Below are 17,342 nucleotides of genomic sequence, written 5' to 3'. Positions count from 1 at the left end.
GTGAGAGGTAAAACATCTTTAATTCTTATCACCCCAATGAACCATTGACATGTGTGATATATTTTTTTCACCCACCTGGGTGACCTGTAAAGAATCTGTGGATCAAATATAAAGAATAATTTTGCTTCTGTATTTATAAATTTCCTTTTTTTTAGTTGCTGTTCTTAATTTTGGTTGTAAAATTCTCAATATTGATATTTTTATAATACGATATTCCTTGTCATAGACAAATAATTTGGAATCTTGGATTAAAAATGCATTTTTGTGTTCTAGTGTATTTAAAGATTTTTTTTAAATGTTTTTCTCTTAAAGGTATTTCTTGTTCTTGTCCAAGGAACCAGTTTGATTCAGCGACTTATGTCTGTTGCTTATACGTATGATAATCTGGCTCCTAGGTATGAAGTTTTTACATAATAATGTCTGTATTTGTACCAAGAATATAGTATTTTAAAGCTTCATTTTGAAAAAACTTAAAAGATTAGCAGAAAAATTGTTAGGGTATTTTAACTCTCATATTGTTCATTTTCATTTGTGTGTTATTGACATTTTGCCAATTTTATTGCGTAATTGTGAGTGTGCATTTACAGTGTGTTTGTGTGCACATATTTACATATTGTCTTTAATTTTGTGAGAGTAAATTTCAGATATCATGACCATTTACCAATGATACTTCGATATCAGGACATTTTCTTAATAATTTGAGTAAAAGACTCAAATGTAGGGAGTTTAACATTGCTCTGACAGTATTATTTAATGTATAGTCCACACTCAAATCAAATTGTCCCATTAATACTCTTCATGACACTTTTTTTTTTTTTTTCATGACATTTTTTTCCCCCTGGTCTAGGATCCTGTACTGCATTTAGTTATTTCTTCCATTTTCTTTTATCAGAGATACATTCTTAGCCTTTCTCTCATGATGCTGACATTTCTGGGTACTTCAGGCTAGTTCTTTTATAAAGCATCTTTTAATTTAGGTTTTCTAATTCTAACAGTTTTGATTGTTCATGATTAAATACAGATGATATATTTTTAGCAGAAGTACTCCATGAGTAATGTGTCTTTCCCAATACATCCTGCTGATGTCAGTTGGTCCCCTTATTAGTGATACTAACTTTTATTAGTTTATGTGGTTTCCTGCAGGTTTCTCTACAATAAGGTTACTGATTTTTTCCAATTAAAAGTGACCTGTGGGAAGCTGCTTCTCATAAAACTTTTGTTCATTGATTTTTAGTATTCAGTGATGATTCTTGTCTGAATCAAACCTTAAGAAATATATGTAAAGTAGTGATTTTCTCTTAACCATTCATTTTATGTTTATTGGTTGACATTCTGTTATGTGGAAGAACTTTGTGTTCCTCCCTTTTAGTATCAGTTTGAATTCATGGATTTTTTTTCCCCCCACTCTGTTTGTTGTAGTTCATGACTATTAATTACTGTTCACTTTACTCAAATTGTACCTGAGTTTGCCTCCTCAAGCTTGTTCATGTGTCCTTTTGACATATTCTTATTATTTGTGGTGGAAGAGAGGAGTCCTTTTTTATTTTACCTATCACTCTAAGATCTTCAAGGCATGTAGTTTTCTCTACCTTAGTCCTGGAATCAGCCATTTCTTTTAGAAGCCCTATTTACTGATGGTGGGAAACTTCCAAAAATACGGGCTCTTGGTGGATTTGTCACTACTGAGATTTCCTTGCTTCTAGGCCCTTGGTGAATAGAGCTGGAAATATGTGTATATGAATATATTTTGGGCATGTAAATATCCCATTTATTTGGGCTATTTAAAAAAATAATGTATGAAATTCTGATATAGATAATTGCTGATTAATACATAGGAACATAACTATATACCTTATATAATCATGTAAGTCATGTTAAAGTATATAAAATTAATTTCTCTGTATTCTGTAGGTGTTGCCATTATACTTGAATGATTTATAAAGCTAATGTAAACACACTTGAAAGTGCTTGACCTTATTTGTGGTTAATAGCTAATAGCTGGATTTAAAAAAAATTTCTTTTTAAATTTTTTCCTATTGAGTTTATTTATTTATTTATTTTTTTAAAGATTTTATTTATTTATTTGATAGAGAGAGATCACAAGTAGGCAGGCAGAGAGAGGGCGGGAAGCAGGCTCCCCACTGAGCAGAGAGCCTGATGCAGGGCTTAGTCCCAGGACCCTGAGATCGTGACCTGAGCCAAAAGCAGATGCTTAACCAACTGAGCCTACTAGGCGCCCCTAGCTAAATAATTCTTAACCCTTCCTCTGTGTCTTCACTAACCCATGCTCTATTATTACACATGCCAGGATATATTGAGTTTAACAAGGCCAAATCATTCAGTAACTGTTTTAGTTCGCTTTTAGTACATGAGAACTAAGAACTGTTCACTTGACTTGGTTAACCTCACACAAGGAAAAATAAACGTGTGGGTATGATCAAGATGGTTCACTCTGTGGCAATTCTCGTTTTTCATTCTACTAGTTCCTTTCTTAAAGAACATTTTACCATCTTTGTAACGTGAACCCATTCCCTTTGCCCCCCATTCCTGTTTTTTTCTCTAGACCTGTTCATGCACTGTTATCTTTTCCATAGGTCCTCACCTTGATTAATATGGTGCTAGGTTTATATCAGTTAAGGTAGCTAGAGCATACCTTTTTTTTTTAAAGATTTTATTTATTTGACAAACAGAGATCACAAGGAGGCAGAGAGGCAGGCAGAGAGAGAAGGGGGAAGCAGGCTCCCTGCTGAGCAGAGAGCCCGATGTGGGACTCGATCCCAGAACCCTGGGATCATGACCTGAGCCGAAAGCAGAGGCTTTAACTCACTGAGCCACCCAGGTGCCCCTAGAGCATACTTTTTTATAACAAAAAAATCTTTTTTTTTTTTTTAAAGATTATTTATCTATTTGAGAAAGAGAGAATGAATGAGCTGAGAGGAAGGGCAGAGGGGAGAAGCAGACTCCCAGCTGAGCAGGGAGCCGACGTAGGGCTTGATTTTAGAAGCCCTATGACCTGAGTTGAGTCTTAAGGCAGATGCTTAACCAACTGAGCCCCCAGGTGCACCATCAAAAATCTTCTAATGCTGCATATTTAAAAAGTGGATGGGTAGGTTGCTGTTGGTAAAGTTGGTTATATCAGTATGATAATAACTAAACATGAAACATGGACCCATATGTGATTTACAAGTTTTAACTTCTTAGTACCTTTTACTTTTATTTTTTTTTAAGATTTATTTATTTGAGAGAGAGAGAGAGTGAGAGAGAATGCATGTGCATTAGTGCAGGGAGTGGGAAGGGAGAGGGAAGACAATCTTAACCAGACTCTCTGCTGAAGACAGAGCCAGGATGCAGAGCAGAGGTCAGTCTCGCTACCCTGATAACAGGACCTGAGCTGACTGAAACCAAGAGTGGGATGCTTAACTGATTATACCATCAAGGTGCCCCAGTATTTTTTTTTACTTTAAATCAGTAATGTAGATAAGTCTTGTTTTTTGAGATTTTGAAAGGTGTTTTATTAATTATAACAAAGTGAGGATGCTAGAGAGCAGTGCCTTTCCTTTTTTAAACAATTTATTTGTAAGACAGGCAATCCCCATTTATTGGTTTTGCTAAAATGAAAGTTTTAAATACTTTAAATTGAAGTAATACATTTTTCACTGAAGTAACTAAATGTGTGGAGAAAAATTGATGTAAAATAATACAGAACTAAATTAGTTTTCTCTACTTTTTAGTAATTTGCTTTTAACCATTTCTGATAGAAATTGGCATTAACAGGAAGGAAGGGCATTGTATGTTAGTGTATGACTATTTTTAAAATTAGAAGTCTGATGTTTAGAATCTAAACCATTACATCCTTTCTGTTTGTAATACACCTCTTTAGTAAGTAAATCTTTTTTTTTTTTTTAATTTTATTTATTTATGTGAGAGAAAGCGAGAGAGTGTGTGAGCATGAGCAAATGGGGAGGAGGAATGGGAGAGGGGATAAGGAGGCTCCAAGCTGAGCACAGAGTCCCCTGCGGGGCTCAGTTTTATGACCCTGAAGTCAGGGCCTGAGCTGAAATCAGATCGGATGCTTAGCTGACTGCACCACCCAGCTTGCCCATCATGAACATTTCTTGAGGGTTCACTTATTTCAGTCAATACTGTATTCACTCAGATATTGTTTGTTAAATCTGAACAGTCATATGGAGTGGTCTGTAATATTTTACCAGTGTTTCTTTAAAAGATAAAGACCATAGGAAACATGTTTCTTAAAATTTATTCTTTTTCTGTGGAGGGTACATTGCATAAACTTTAAAGGATATGTGGTAATAAATTGAGTCATTTATATTTTATTGCTAAAATTAATTAGTGGTGGTGGATTTTTTTTTTTTTTTTTTTTACTTTACAGAGTTTTGAAAGCTCAGTCCGATCACAGGTCTAGGCATGAAGGTAAGTAAGGGTTCCACAAAACTAATTTTTAATAGAGATTTGCATCATTAGATAATCTTTAATAATGAACATTGTGTTTTATTTATAACACAGGCCTTATAGTTATACTTTTTCCTAATTTCTCTCTAGTTTCACATTATTCAATGTGGCTCTTGGTGAGTTGGGCGCATTGCTGTTCTTTAGTGAAATCTAGCCTTGCTGATAGTGACCATTTACAAGATTGGTTAAAGAAATTGACTCTCCTTATTCCTGAGGTAAGATAAAGATTGAAAATCAGCACTATTGCTCTTCATATTTTTTATATTATTTGCATTGATAATTTTTTAAAAAGCTAATGGAAACAAGTGGAGATGATTTCATAAACATATCCTATTACCTGGAATGTACTTATTAAACACTTTAAGATTGAGAGTGTTTTGAACTTTGTACACTTAAATGTGAATGTTAACCATAGGAAACAAACTGAGGGTTGCTGGAGAAGAGGGGATAGAGGGATGGGTGATTGGGTGATGGACATTAAGGAGGGCACGTGATGTAATGAGCACTGGGTGGTAATGTACAACTAATGAATTACTGAATTGTACCTCTGAAACTAATAGTATGCTATATGTTAACTAATTGACTTTAAATCAAAATGCAAAAAAATTATGAATGTAAAATAGTTTAGAGCATTCATATTTTTCTATTTCTGAAATAAATCCATGATTATTTTGCTTTGGAGTTTTGAAAATTTTTTTCTGGGAAAGACAGGAGTGTTTCTTTTGGTAATTTGTATTTTAGAGGCAGCTTCTTTTCCTTTTTCTATAGAGTGTATCCTTAGACACAAGAGATAAATCAAATATATTTTGATTCCAGTGTCAACACTGAAGTCAGTATAATTGTCACTACCCGTATCTTGATACTATACCATATTCCTAAATGAAAGAAACATACTCTTAGAACACTTAAGTGTCTTAAAATACTTAGCCACATTAGTTAAAATAGTTACATCTTTTTTAGGCAGCATTGTCTTAATACATTTAGGCTTTGAGTTGAATGCATATGTATTCTTGTTCTGGCTGTGTCACAGGTAAGGATTTGACACTTGGGCAAGTCCCTTAGAAACTATAAAATGTTTTGATATAAGTACTTTCTAAATGGCTTCTTGTTCTGAAAATATTTTATCTATTTAGTTTTATAAATAAATTATTAAGAATATTCTGTTCTTTGTCCCTTTTGTATTTGTTGTTATTGTAGTGTTTGTCTTTTTTCATGTCCATATTTGGAAATTTCTGACATGTTTCTACATAGTGCTGTATTCTTTGGGGGTACGTTATTTGATCAGACTTATGTGCATGAATATGTGATGAGAACATTGCATTTAAGAAGTATTACTAAAGAAACTATGTAACATGTTATTTCTGCTGACACTGATTTTAAGATTAACTTTTTAATACTTAACTCAGACTATCTTTGGAACTTTTCATTTAGACGGCGGTCCGTCATGAGTCTTGCAATGGTCTTTATAAGTTATCTCTGTCAGGGCTGGATGGAGGAGACTCAATCAATCGCTCTTTTCTGCTATTGGCTGCTTCAACATTATTGAAATTTCTTCCTGATGCTCAAGCACTCAAACCTATCAGGGTAAGATTTTACTGTTTTAGGAGAAGTTTCTATTTCTACAATTTTCTTTGCCCCAAGTTTTTATCATTGTATTACATACTTGCAGTAATTTTGAGTACTTGCTTAGTATGTAATTTTTACCAGGAGAATAGTTAGAGTTCTTAAAGTGACAGCGTTGTGGACATACTGTGTCCATGTTACTCCTGGGAATGGAGTTTTCGAAATAGCATTTGTTCTTACTAAAGCGGAATGATAAAAACATCATAAATGTAGCTTTCTTCTCATTTAGTTACATAGATTTTTTTTAATCTTTATGGTATTCTGAGTTTTTAATTTTTTAAATTTTTTAAATTTTAATTTTTTCCACTCCAGTGTATATATACCAGCCTTGTTAAAAAAAGCCTTCTACTGCATAATAAATTCAGAGCTCACTAAGTAAATTTCTGGCGTTAGTAAAGCCCCAGAAATATGATGCATTGTAGGATTTACTTTTTCTTCTTCTTTTTCTTCTTCCATATTTACCTGTCATCAATATGTAAGATATTAAAGTGTTATTTATGTTGTAGATTAGATTTATGTTTTAGATTTAGACTATAATAATAGACCATTGCATATGGGTAGCTAAACTTATGTTCTTTAGGTTTCTTTTCTTGAGACATTTTCATTGAATTCTTCATTTCTGTCACATTATTTAGCATTAAATGTTGCTCATATAATGACTTTTCCGAGTGGGTTGTAAGAAATTTGAGGGTATTATTTTTCTGAAAGTTCTCATACTATTTACTTATGGGTCTAGTTATTCTAATGTTACAGAAGCTAGAAATGTTCTTTCCATTTTTTGTTGAATTTTGAATACTGTTTATATAGGGACCTAATCTTTTCATAAAGTCTGTAGTTCCTTAAATGTATTGTAATTTTAAGTTAATACCCTTTTTAAAATGTTTTCACACACAAACAAATGTTTTCACAAAGTTGAAATTTTTTTTTTTATAGATAGATGATTATGAAGAAGAACCAATGTTAAAACCTGGATGTAAAGAGTATTTTTGGTTGTTATGCAAATTAGTTGACAACATACATATAAAGGATGCTAGTCAGGTATGTTCAGAAAATTGTACATTAACTTATCTGATGTTGGATGCGTCATGCACATGTATGTTTATGACTTTATAAAAACCCTTATATTTAAGGGCATTTTTTATTCATTCTATAAGAGTTGAAAATGCCATAATTATTTTACTGTAGTTGGACCTTTTTGTTTGCTCTAAATTCCTTTCTTCTTTTTACTTTGACCTTTGTTGAAATGTCTTCATCTGGTACCTGTAAGTAATTTCCTATTTCTTCTGAGTAAGATTTTTAGAAAAAAATGTTACTTGAAATGTGAAATTTAGACTTTAAATATAAATATACAATGTTCTGTAATAGCATATAGGTTTGGAGTTTTGGATATGTAAAATAAAATTGCAATTCAAATAGAATTTATTTTAAGGTTAAGAAACTTTATTTACTGATCTAATTTTCTTAGACTAAAATATTATCAAATAGTTGTTTAAAATAAGTTAATTTCAAAAACAAACTTGCCACATAGGTTTTTTCTCCTTCACAAATTGAGTAAGCTGAAATGCAACTAAGTGTTTTCAAAAAATGAGAAATACTTTAAGAAGATACATTTAGATATTTAGTAAATATTTTCTCTCTTTTAAATGTTTTTTAATCCAACGGTCCCTGCCTGGCTCTGCCTGGCTCAGTCGGTACAGCATGCAGCTCTTGATTTGGGGGTTGTAAATTCAAGCCCCACAATGGGTGCAGAGATTACTTTAAAAGTCTTAAATGTATTTTAATCCAAGTGCATTTTATACACTTACATTTTTGAAATCCTGAAGTATTTGTACTTTTTACTTTTAAGGAACACTGTAAATTGAATTCTTAAGTACTTTTTATTTAAGAAATAATTACAGATATTGAATGTGTTTTAATTTACTTGATTTTCATGAAATATTGGTGTCAGATAAACATTGGTGTCAAATAAACATTTATATATGTATTTTTTTTAACCTTGGGTTACCCATTTAAGGTAGGAATCTGGGGCACCTTGTGGCTCAGTGTGTTAAGCCTCTGCCTTCAGCTCAGGTCATGATCCCAGGTTCCTGGGATTGAGTCCTGCATCAGGCTCTCTGCTCAGCGGGGAGCCTGCTTCCCCCTCTCTCTGTGCCTGCTGCTTTGCCCTCTCTCTCTCTCTCCCCCTGTCAAATAAATAAAGAAGATCTTAAAATAAAATAAAATAAAATAAAAATAAAAAAATAAGGTAGGAATCTAATATTGCTTGCTTGCCAGTCAACAGTATTTTTTCTTAGAGATTGGATTTTCTTTGAGAATCCTCTTAAGTTTTATTTTGTGAAATGTTCATTTGCTCAGTTATAATGAAAATTAAAATTTTCTGGAACCATACCTTTAAATGTGTTTAATTATTCTTTTGAGAGCAAGAGCAGACACACCAGTGAGGTAGGTGCAGGTGGGAAGAGGGGCAGAGGGAGAGGTAGAGAGAGAATGTTAGCAGGCTTCATGTGCAGCATGGGTTAATCTCACAGCCTTGAGATCATGACCTGAGCTAAAACCTGAGAGTCTTAGACTTAATAATCACTGGGCCGGGGGCTCCTGGGTGGCTCAGTTGGTTGAAAGACTGCCTTCAGCTCAGGTCATGATCCTGGAATCCCGGGGTGGAATCCCGCATCGGGCTCCCTGTTCAGTGGGGAGCCTGCTTCTCCCTCTGACCTTTCCCCTCTCATGCTCTCTCTTTCTCTCATTCTCTCTCTCTCTCTCTCTCATTCTCTCTCTCAAATTAAAATAATAACATCATCATCATAATCATCATCATCCAGTCACCCAGGCATCACCTCCCCTTTAAATTTATTTTTTTAATTAAAAAATTTTTTAAATTATTTAAATTTATTTTTAAAGCCTAGTTTAAAGGTGGGATAAAGACAAATCTTCGTGGGTCAATTAACTGGTAATATGAACCATATCTCAATAAAATTGTTACAGAGAAAATAAACCAGGAAATCTTTATATCTTCTCCATATATTACTATGACTATTATAATTTATTACTGACATTCCTTGGATTCTTCTTTATTCTTTTTAAAGATTTTATTTACATATTTGAGAAAGAGTCAGCAAACCAGGGGGTGAGGCAGAGGGAGAGGCAAGACTCCTTGCTGAGCAGGGAGCCCGATACGATGAGGAGTTCCATGGATCCTAGAAACCTGGGAACATGACCCAAAGGCAGGCACTTAACTAATTGAGCCATCCAGGCAACCCCCCTGGATTCTTTTTTGAAGGACTATCAATGATGAGTTTATAATTATCAAAGAGTAGCTATATTATTTATAATTTAATTAGTATGTTAATGAATTTGGGAAAACCAAATTCTTATTAATTATAAGGGAAGGATGTTTTTTTAGTAATCTCTGGGTACTAAACACAAAAACCTATATTTGAATTTTGTATTTTCTCTTTGTATTAAGACTACACTCCTCGACTTAGATGCTTTGGCACGGCATTTGGCTGACTGTATTCGAAGGTAAAGTTTGATGTGAAATTGGCAATTTTATCATTGAGGAAAGATAAAGGACATAATTATGTGAACTATCTTGTTTTGTTTGTGCTCTTTTTTGTAGCAGGGAGATCCTTGATCATCAAGATGGTAATGTAGAAGATGATGGTCTTACAGGACTTCTAAGGCTTGCAACAAGTGTTATTAAACATAAACCACCATTTAAGTTTTCCAGAGAAGGACAGGTAGGTATTAAGACATCCAAATGTCTATATGAAATATGATTGAAATTTTTGTTGTTGTTGCATTGTATGGGATGTATTAAATTTTCTCAAACTTGCAAGCATAAAACTTGCTAGAACTTTATTGATGATAGGAAAAATGAACAGTGAATAAAATGAACCCTAGAAATATTAATGCTAAGCTTATATGCAGAAACAATTTTAATTCCTATGACTTGTACATAGAAAGACAACCTCCTCTACAATTTCTTTAGGGTGGAATATTTTGAATTAGTAATTTACACAGAATTAGTAAGTAGTCCTAGAGGATCTGATTGGTTTCATGTTTAAGAAAAAGCCCATTTGATGGGGCGCCTGGGTGGCTCAGTGGGTTAAAGCCTCTGCCTTCAGCTCGGGTCATGATCCCAGTGTCCTGGGATCAAACCCTGCATCGGGCTCTCTGCTCAGCCAGGCGGGAGCCTGATTCCTCCTCTCTCTCTGCCTGCCTCTCTACCTACTTGTGATCTGTCAAATAAATAAATAAAATCTTAAAAAAAAAAAAAAGCCCATTTGACATGAAATCTATTGAATATTTGATAACACCTAAGCACTCTGTATCCACAAATGTCTAAAGTGACTTACCCTGCCATTAGCACTTTTGTAATTGCCCGCATTGAGGGAGTTAGTTTTGGTTCGGAGAGTTTTTTTCTTGAGGTCACTAATTTGTGGTAGGAAACACTGGAATAATCAGAAGGATGGAAGGTAATCCTTAAGGGCATAGAGTTGGAGATTCTGGAGATAAACTTAAGGTTTATCTGTGTTAAGGTTTATCGGTCTTGGGGCACCTGGGTGGCTCAGTGGGTTAAAGCCTCTGCCTTCTACTCAGGTCATGATCCTGGGGTCCTGGGATCAAGCCCCTCATCGGGCTCTCTGCTCAGCAGGGAGCCTGCTTCCCCCTCTCTCTCTGCCTGCTTCTCTGCCTACTTGTGATTTCTCTCTCTCTCTCTGTCAAATAAATAAATAAAATTAAAAAAAAATACATTATAAGGTTTATTGGTCTTAAGTACTTCTTCCCCTATTTGACAAACCCCCGTTTTGTGCTATTTTTTTATGTCCTTTTTAAATTTTCCCTATACTCACTGGGAATAATTTGATTGATTTAGTTTTTTGCTGGATGAAGTATTATGTTACATTAGCCAGTATATAGCTTTTATTCTGAGATATGAATATATTGATTCCTTTGATAACATATTGTAATGTGAAAATCATTTCAAAAAAAGAACTACTTTTTAAATAGTGCCAAGAGAAGATCCCCATATAGTTTGATTTCCCATGCTGCTTGGGTGATGATTGGCCTTGGGTGATGATTGGAGTTTCCATGGATATATTAAATATTCAAGTATATCATTTATATTACATAATAACCATTTTGTGATCTGCTTTTTTTATTTAAAAAAATAAATACATAAAGAGAAACAACTTTTTTATTGACATTTATGTTGTTACTGGTTGTAAAAGAAACAAAACACAACTGCAGGGAACATCATCTTTGTACCCTGTCCCATTATACAATCCTATACTTAAAAGTAAATTTTATTGGGGCGCCTCGGTGGCTCAGTGGGTTAAAGCCACTGCCTTTGGCTCAGATCATGATCCCAGAGTCCTGGGATCGAGCCCCATATCGGACTCCTTGCTTGCCCGGGAGCCTGCTTCCCCCTCTCTCTGCCTGCCTCTCTGCCTACTTGTGATCTCTCTCTCTGTGTCAAATAAATAAAATCTTAAAAAAAGTAAATTTGGTTGATTTTTAATCATATTAGTTCACTAAATTATTTTATCTATCCTTTTATTCTCCAGCTGTACTATATTAGAATGTCTCAAATACCTCAGTTTCTCTGATATCCCCACATGTGAAGGGGATATCTAAGACATCCCTTACATGTGAAGTCTTTACCAGTCTCACTTTAGGTTTGGTTTTTTTTTTTTTATAAATGTATACTTCTTTTTACTCATAATCTGTAATGTTTGGGGATACCAAAAGTAATTCTGAGGATGGCTGAATTTAACAAAAAATTTTTAACCTCATCTTAAAAATTCCACTGATCCATCTTGTTCAATGGCAATTTTCAAGAATAGGAACATAAAAACAAACATGCACACAATTGCGCAGTTTTCATAAAGGTCTATTTCATTATTGGTGGGTAGTTTATTTAACAGTTAAGTACATTTAAATAATGTATAGGTGACTGCACTACTGCAGTATTGGTAACTAAATAGATAGCTGGTTCCTAATTGAATTGGTTAAAAAGTGATTGCCTAAATATTTAAAATACAGCTCTTGTTTCGATCATGCTTTGTTTGAACACCTTCTTGGTGGGGGGAAGCCTGCTGGTCACACTGGAAATATATTAAGGACAAATCTTCTGATACCCATTCCCAGAGGTTTCTTTCAGTTAGATTAAGCTTCCAACTCCAGGGCAAGCCCAAGTTTGTGGCCTTCAGCATTATGCTCTTCCTGTCTACCAGAGCAGACAGTGTAAGCCTGACACCAGGCCTCAGAGTCTGAGTGTAGCCCATTCCAATTAAACTAGAATTGTTGTCTTTTGCAGAAAGGGAAGCAGTGGGATCCAACTGATACTTGGCTGCAGTGCCAAAGCGAGTGCTGTTGGTACCTGATGTCCAAGCAAGGTTTACTGAATTGTCGAGATCTTCACATGCTTTTTGATAAATTGATCCTCCAAATTCTGTCCCATCATTGACATTAATGTGTAGTTGGAAGTCCCCAGTCCTGTAGCCCACTGCAAAGTTATCTTGTCAGCTTTGATTTGGCACAGTCTATAAAGTCATCTGATACCCAGCAAGCCAGCCTTCGTAACCAAAGACAGCTGAACCATGGATTGCAGGTCCAGCAAAATCAAAGTCAACATCACAACCAAGGTTTATACACTCCCTCTTATAAGGAGACTTGATTTTACCACTTTTCTTTCCCGTGTTTGATGAGAAGGTGATATCAAATGTCAGTTTCAAACCTTGACAAATCAGGTCTTCAGTTGCGATTTTTGTTCCTAGTGTTATCAGTGTTCCATTTTTCTGTGAAAGTCAGACCATACTCACACCATTTATATTTGGTCTCCAAGGTTCCAGTATTACCGGTTTCTCTATTAGATGAACCAGACGTTGAGAATTCCATACCACTGCATGACTTTGTTTTCACATCCAGTTTCACCAAACCAAAACCAAATCCTTTGTTGAAAATATCTCTGGCAGCTTTGCCCAGGTCAGCATATGAAGGAGGAATACACATTGGCTGCATGCACCTCTGTCCGTAGGTCACCTTGGCGAGGCCACAGGAAGAGATGATCTGGTGGTCCCCTGAGAGGGGCCGCTACTGCCGCTCTGCTCACAGCTGAGGCCGCTGGGCTCGCTCAGCTACCCTGGCTGAAGGGCAAAGTGAAGGAGACTTTTGCTTTAGTTTTATGTCTTTGATTTCTGTTGAAGATGAGTGTCTTTTTATGTATGTATTGGCCATTTGTGAATTTTCTGTTTATAATCAGTGTGTATTTTTTGTCTTTTTCCTTCTCATTTGTAAAAATCTGTATTTGGAAAATATTAAAAAATTTAATATTCTTTCTCTGTCCTCTTTTCCAGAATTCGTTTTTTTTTGCTTATCCATAGTTTTTATGTTTTTTTATTTTTATTTTTTAAAGATTTTATGTATTTATTTGACAGAGATCACAAGTAGCAGAGAGAGAGAGGAAGGAAAGCAGGCTCTCTGCTGATCAGAGAGCCCGATGTGGGGCTCCATCCCAGGACCCTGGGATCATGACCTGAGCTGAAGGCAGAGGCTTTAACCCACTGAGCCACCCAGGTGCCCTACACAGCAGATTTTAAGTAAAAACTCTATTTTTTTTTTTCATATACACAGCAGATTTTAAGTAAAAACTATTTAGTAACATTTTATGGAAGGAAATTTGTATCTTCATCAAATGTCCAAAGTCCATCTTACAGTGTTAAAAATAGTTGGCAGTGTATAGCAATAATTTTGTCAAGCTTTCTGTTTACATTTTTTCAGTCTCAGAAATAGAAGGAACTGTATTCTTGATATATTTTTATAGAGTCTGTTTTGCAGTTTGATTGGTAAGAACAGAATGGGTTTCGGATATCTCATTTTTCTCTGAAACTTTATCTTATCCATAGTTCATAGTCTTTGTTATATCTGGGTTGAAGTTTCATCATGGTGTCACTTTACATGATTATAGAGATTTCCTTCTTGTGAATTTGTGGGATGGCAAAGTTCATGTTCTCATTGTAAGTCATCCTCCAAGGAGGTGAAGAATTCCCATAGGGGACTTTTTCTTAAAAGACTCAAAGCCTGAAACCAAGGTCAGTGAGAAAGCAGTGATCCCATTTGGCTCTGTGGATACTGGCATGTTTTGTTCACCAGCCTCAACATTGTTGGGGGTCGTCTTTGCATTGCAATTCTGATCACCAAGTAATGTTAACCTTAAAAAATAAAACTGCCAGTTATTTTACCTGCAAAAATGGGTTTATTTGGGAATAGCAGAGATTCGCAACCCAGGACATGCGCTCTTCTGCAGACCCATAGGCAAGTCCAAATATACCTTAAGTTTTGCCAGAGAAGTACGAAATACTAAAATGAAATTTAGTTGAAAATGTATTAACAAGAATGATGGGCCTTTTAGAATTCATATAGTTACAGGTGGATATTACTTGTTAGTAAGGTCGAATATGTGTTCATTAATTCTTTTCCTACTTTATATTTTTATAGATGTGGATTCTGGGAAATCTTATGTACATAATGGAAATGTAAACTTTGTTCACATGTTTACAGTGGAAATGGAAGTTTATTTTAACAATGTTATTTAATGTGAATTTCTTCTGAATTACATGTTAAAAATCACTGATTTATTTTCAGAAACTATTTTTAGTATTCTCAGAGGTTTGAGGTTCTTCTTTCTGTGAAATATACTAAAATGGTTTTACCATTATTTATCAAATGGACATATTGTGGTGTACCTGAGTGTTTCAGCTGTTGAGCGTCTGACTTTTGGTTTCTGCTCAGGTCTTGATCTCAGGGTCGTGAGATTGAGCCCTGTATCATACTCTGTGCTCAGTGGGAAGTTTGCTTGAGATTCTCAAATCTTTTAAAAAATGGACATATTAATATACAGGTTGTCCTTTTACTTTAGAGATACCTGCTTTTCTGGTAAACTCAGTAAGGAAAATAAAAATATTGTTCATTTCATTTTGCTTTTACCAACCTGATATTTATGATAAAGTGTTTTTATCTTATAATAGGTTTTAAATATATTTTATCAAAGCTTTGGAGCTATGGAAACTTAGCTCATTCAATTTCTGTATCTAAAATAATGGGCAAAGATAGTTCATTTTATTTTTTATTTTTCTAGAGTGGGGGAGGGGCAGAAGTCAAGGGAGAGTTAGAATCTTAACCAGGCCTCACATTAACCAGGTACTCCCAAGATACTTCATTTTAAACTAGTTATTAGCCAATTCCTTTTTTTTTCTTTTTTTTAGTTTTACTTTATTTTCTAATTGAAGTAAATGCGTTATCTTTTATCTCCAATGCACATTATCTAATCTCTGCGTTCTCAGAAAGGCAAGAAAGACTTACCAGTCTGTTGGCTATATGAAGTAGACTGTTCACTTTCCATATTTCTTAGCCAAACTTACTTTTCATTGCAAAGTCAGGACTTTGTACTTTCTTTGACAATAATGAGGTTTACTAATGGAAAAATATTTCAAATTGTCCTTCATTTGGTACCTGTGTCAGAGGTTTCTTTCTTTCTTTCTTTTTTTTTTTTTTAAAGATTTTATTTATTTATTCGACAGAGAGAGATCACAAGTAGGCAGAGAGAGAGAGAGAGGAGGAAGCAGGCTCCCTGCTGAGCACAGAGCCCGATTCGGGACTCGATCCCAGGACCCTGAGATCATGACCTGAGCCGAAGGAAGCGTATTAACCCACTGAGCCACCCAGGCACCCCTGTGTCAGAGGTTTCTAAGACCATCCCCAGGTTCAGTGATTCACTAGAAGGAACTCAAAAGGACTCAGCATATAGTTGTACTAGTGGCTAAGATTTGTTACAGCAAAAGAATACAAATGAAATCAGAGACCGGAAAAAGATAGCACCCAGCCAAATCTGGTGGAAACTAGGTACATACTTGTAAGATTTCTCTTCTATTGGAATTGCACAGGATGTGCTTAATTTCAATTCCCAGCGATGAGTGTGACAGCGTGTGAGGTGTGGTCTGTTGGGGAACTCTGTTGAGCCTCAAGTCCGGGATTTAGGTGGGGTGAAGTGGGGGTTGTCATTTATAGTACCTGTGTAACTGACCACAGTGTCTGCAATTCCAGACTCCCAGATGGAAAGCAGATATTCAGCATAAATCAAATACAAAACACATAGTGAGCCACTTCTGTTAGAAGAAGTTTTTATATCAGAGGAACAAACTCTTTACTGTTCAAATTTTCACATGACAGCCAGGGGCCAGACTTACAATCCAGCCATTCTAAGGATAAGAATGTAACTATATTACCTCTTTCTGCACAGTATACCAGAATTCTGGTTTTATACCCAGAACAATGTACTGTGGTAGTATTTGAGGTGTGTGAGAAATAACTCTCTTTGGTAAAGTAACAAAGGACCAATTAAAAAGAACAAATGGGAAAGGTGACCCTTTCTCAGGCAGATCAAATTTAGAGAAAAAATACATCTAGGATGGTAAAACCTTGCGTTTGAAAAAACCTTCAGTTTGAACTTCACTGGGATAGAAATCAAGAGCTTGGTGTCTGAAATCCTGGCTCTGGCTTCTTCCAACTCTGACTCCAGGCAACGTTCTTAGCCTTTTTTGTTTTCTTGTATGGGGGCCTTTGAGTAGTATCTGGCACTGTAACTGTTTATTACGAGTAAGTCCGTGCTTTTGATGCTGCTGCCGCTGCTGTTAATGTTATGAGTGAAATAAGAGGAAACAGAAATAAATGGCAAAGGTAATCTAAATAGGAGTCCTTAACAAAAACTTTTGGTCACTTAATGGAGTGGAAGATAATAGGGATGGGAATCTAAGAATGAGCCTATTGGCTACCAAGAGGTAAGGAAGAGTAAAGTTGATCCCTACCCATTCTGTTTTCTTTAAGAGACAGACTTTCAGATGAGGGTATATGACGCTGCTCTAAGTTTTTAAATAGCCTTTTAGTAAATTGTAGATTGGCATATAGTCTAGTTCACCCTATATAAGGTATTCATTATATTTAGAATATAACTAACGTGTAATCTTAGATAATATACTTGGCCTTTCTCTTTTTTCCAGGAATTTTTAAGAGATATCTTCAATCTCCTGTTTTTGTTGCCTAGTCTGAAAGACAGACAACAGCCAAAGTGCAAATCACATTCTTCAAGAGCTGCTGCTTATGATTTGTTAGTAGAGATGGTAAAGGGATCTGTTGAGAACTACAGGCTAATACACAACTGGGTTATGGCACAACACATGCAGTGTAAGCGT

The 17,342-nt window shown here is 35.2% G+C and overlaps 1 protein-coding gene and 1 pseudogene across 4 annotated transcripts in view; one reads left to right on the top strand and one right to left on the bottom strand.

Annotated features, from left to right (window-relative positions):
- The window catches only part of USP34 (ubiquitin specific peptidase 34), a 247,719-nt gene that overhangs the window by 163,543 nt on the left and 66,834 nt on the right, over window positions 1–17,342 (top strand). For all 4 annotated transcript variants that reach the window (XM_045077883.1, XM_045077882.1, XM_045077881.1 and 1 more), the window contains 8 exons: window positions 313–395; window positions 4,391–4,431; window positions 4,561–4,685; window positions 5,902–6,054; window positions 7,027–7,131; window positions 9,557–9,612; window positions 9,710–9,830; window positions 17,151–17,334. In XM_045077883.1, coding sequence (XP_044933818.1) covers window positions 313–395; window positions 4,391–4,431; window positions 4,561–4,685; window positions 5,902–6,054; window positions 7,027–7,131; window positions 9,557–9,612; window positions 9,710–9,830; window positions 17,151–17,334 — 868 coding nt within the window. The remainder of the gene's footprint in view (window positions 1–312; window positions 396–4,390; window positions 4,432–4,560; window positions 4,686–5,901; window positions 6,055–7,026; window positions 7,132–9,556; window positions 9,613–9,709; window positions 9,831–17,150; window positions 17,335–17,342) is intronic.
- LOC101692657 lies at window positions 12,262–13,128 on the bottom strand (annotated as a pseudogene).

The sequence above is a fragment of the Mustela putorius genome, unplaced genomic scaffold (genome assembly GCF_011764305.1).
Source record: "Mustela putorius furo isolate JIRA1106 unplaced genomic scaffold, ASM1176430v1.1 tig00000224_pilon_pilon_pilon, whole genome shotgun sequence".
Lineage (NCBI taxonomy): Eukaryota > Metazoa > Chordata > Mammalia > Carnivora > Mustelidae > Mustela > Mustela putorius.
This window is presented reverse-complemented; position numbering and strand designations above follow the sequence as displayed.